At 68.3% G+C, this 678-nt stretch overlaps 1 protein-coding gene across 1 annotated transcript in view; it reads right to left on the reverse strand.

The window, feature by feature from the left end:
- ZBTB21 (zinc finger and BTB domain containing 21) overlaps nt 1–678 on the reverse strand; it is a 7,206-nt gene that overhangs the window by 2,016 nt on the left and 4,512 nt on the right. The window contains exon 3 of the mRNA XM_012731027.1: nt 9–670. Coding sequence (XP_012586481.1) covers nt 9–670 — 662 coding nt within the window. The remainder of the gene's footprint in view (nt 1–8; nt 671–678) is intronic.

A 678-nucleotide genomic window follows, 5' to 3' on the forward strand; every position in this document is an offset into this window, starting at 1 on the left:
CGGGAAGCCCGGCTTGCCGCGCCGCAGCTTCAGCACCAGCGCCTTCTTGATCTCGCGCTCCCGCACGATGTCGATCAGCTTCCTCTGGAACTTCTCGTCCAGGACGGCGTGCGAGCCGCAGGCGGGCGACGGGTTCTGCACCACGCCGTGCTGGGTCTGGCAGTGCGTCCACACTTTGAAGTTGGTGTGGAAGCGCTTGTGGCAGATGTCGCAGGCGTAGGGCTTCTCGGGGTTGTGGTACATGTTGGTGTGCCGCTGCAGGCCCGCTGCCGACCTAAAGACCTTAAGGCAGTGTTTGCATTTGAACTTTCTGCCGGGCCTCGCGCCCTCCAACTCACCGGACTCATCTTTACTCAAGTCAGAATCCGGGAAGTCCGCGTCCAGCAGAGCGGGGCTCCGGCCTTCCTGGAAGTGCTCTTCGGCCGCCGGGGACGGGAGCCCGTCCACCCTCGGCCTCTTGGCCGGCAGCCGCCGGTCGGCCTGGAACCTCCGCTTGGCCGGGAGCCTGCTCACGTCGCTCTGGTCGTCCTCCGCCTTCAGAGAGGGCTCCCTGGGGACCGCCGCCGAGGCCGCGTCCCCCACGGTGACGCGGATGATGTCGGAGGGGTCCGACGGCGGGCTGCGGGGCTCCACCTTGACCCGGACCTCGGCCGCCGCGGGGGCGGCCTCCCTCTCCGC

The sequence above is a fragment of the Condylura cristata genome, unplaced genomic scaffold (assembly GCF_000260355.1).
Source record: "Condylura cristata isolate star-nosed mole 26May11 unplaced genomic scaffold, ConCri1.0 scaffold00003, whole genome shotgun sequence".
NCBI lineage: Eukaryota > Metazoa > Chordata > Mammalia > Eulipotyphla > Talpidae > Condylura > Condylura cristata.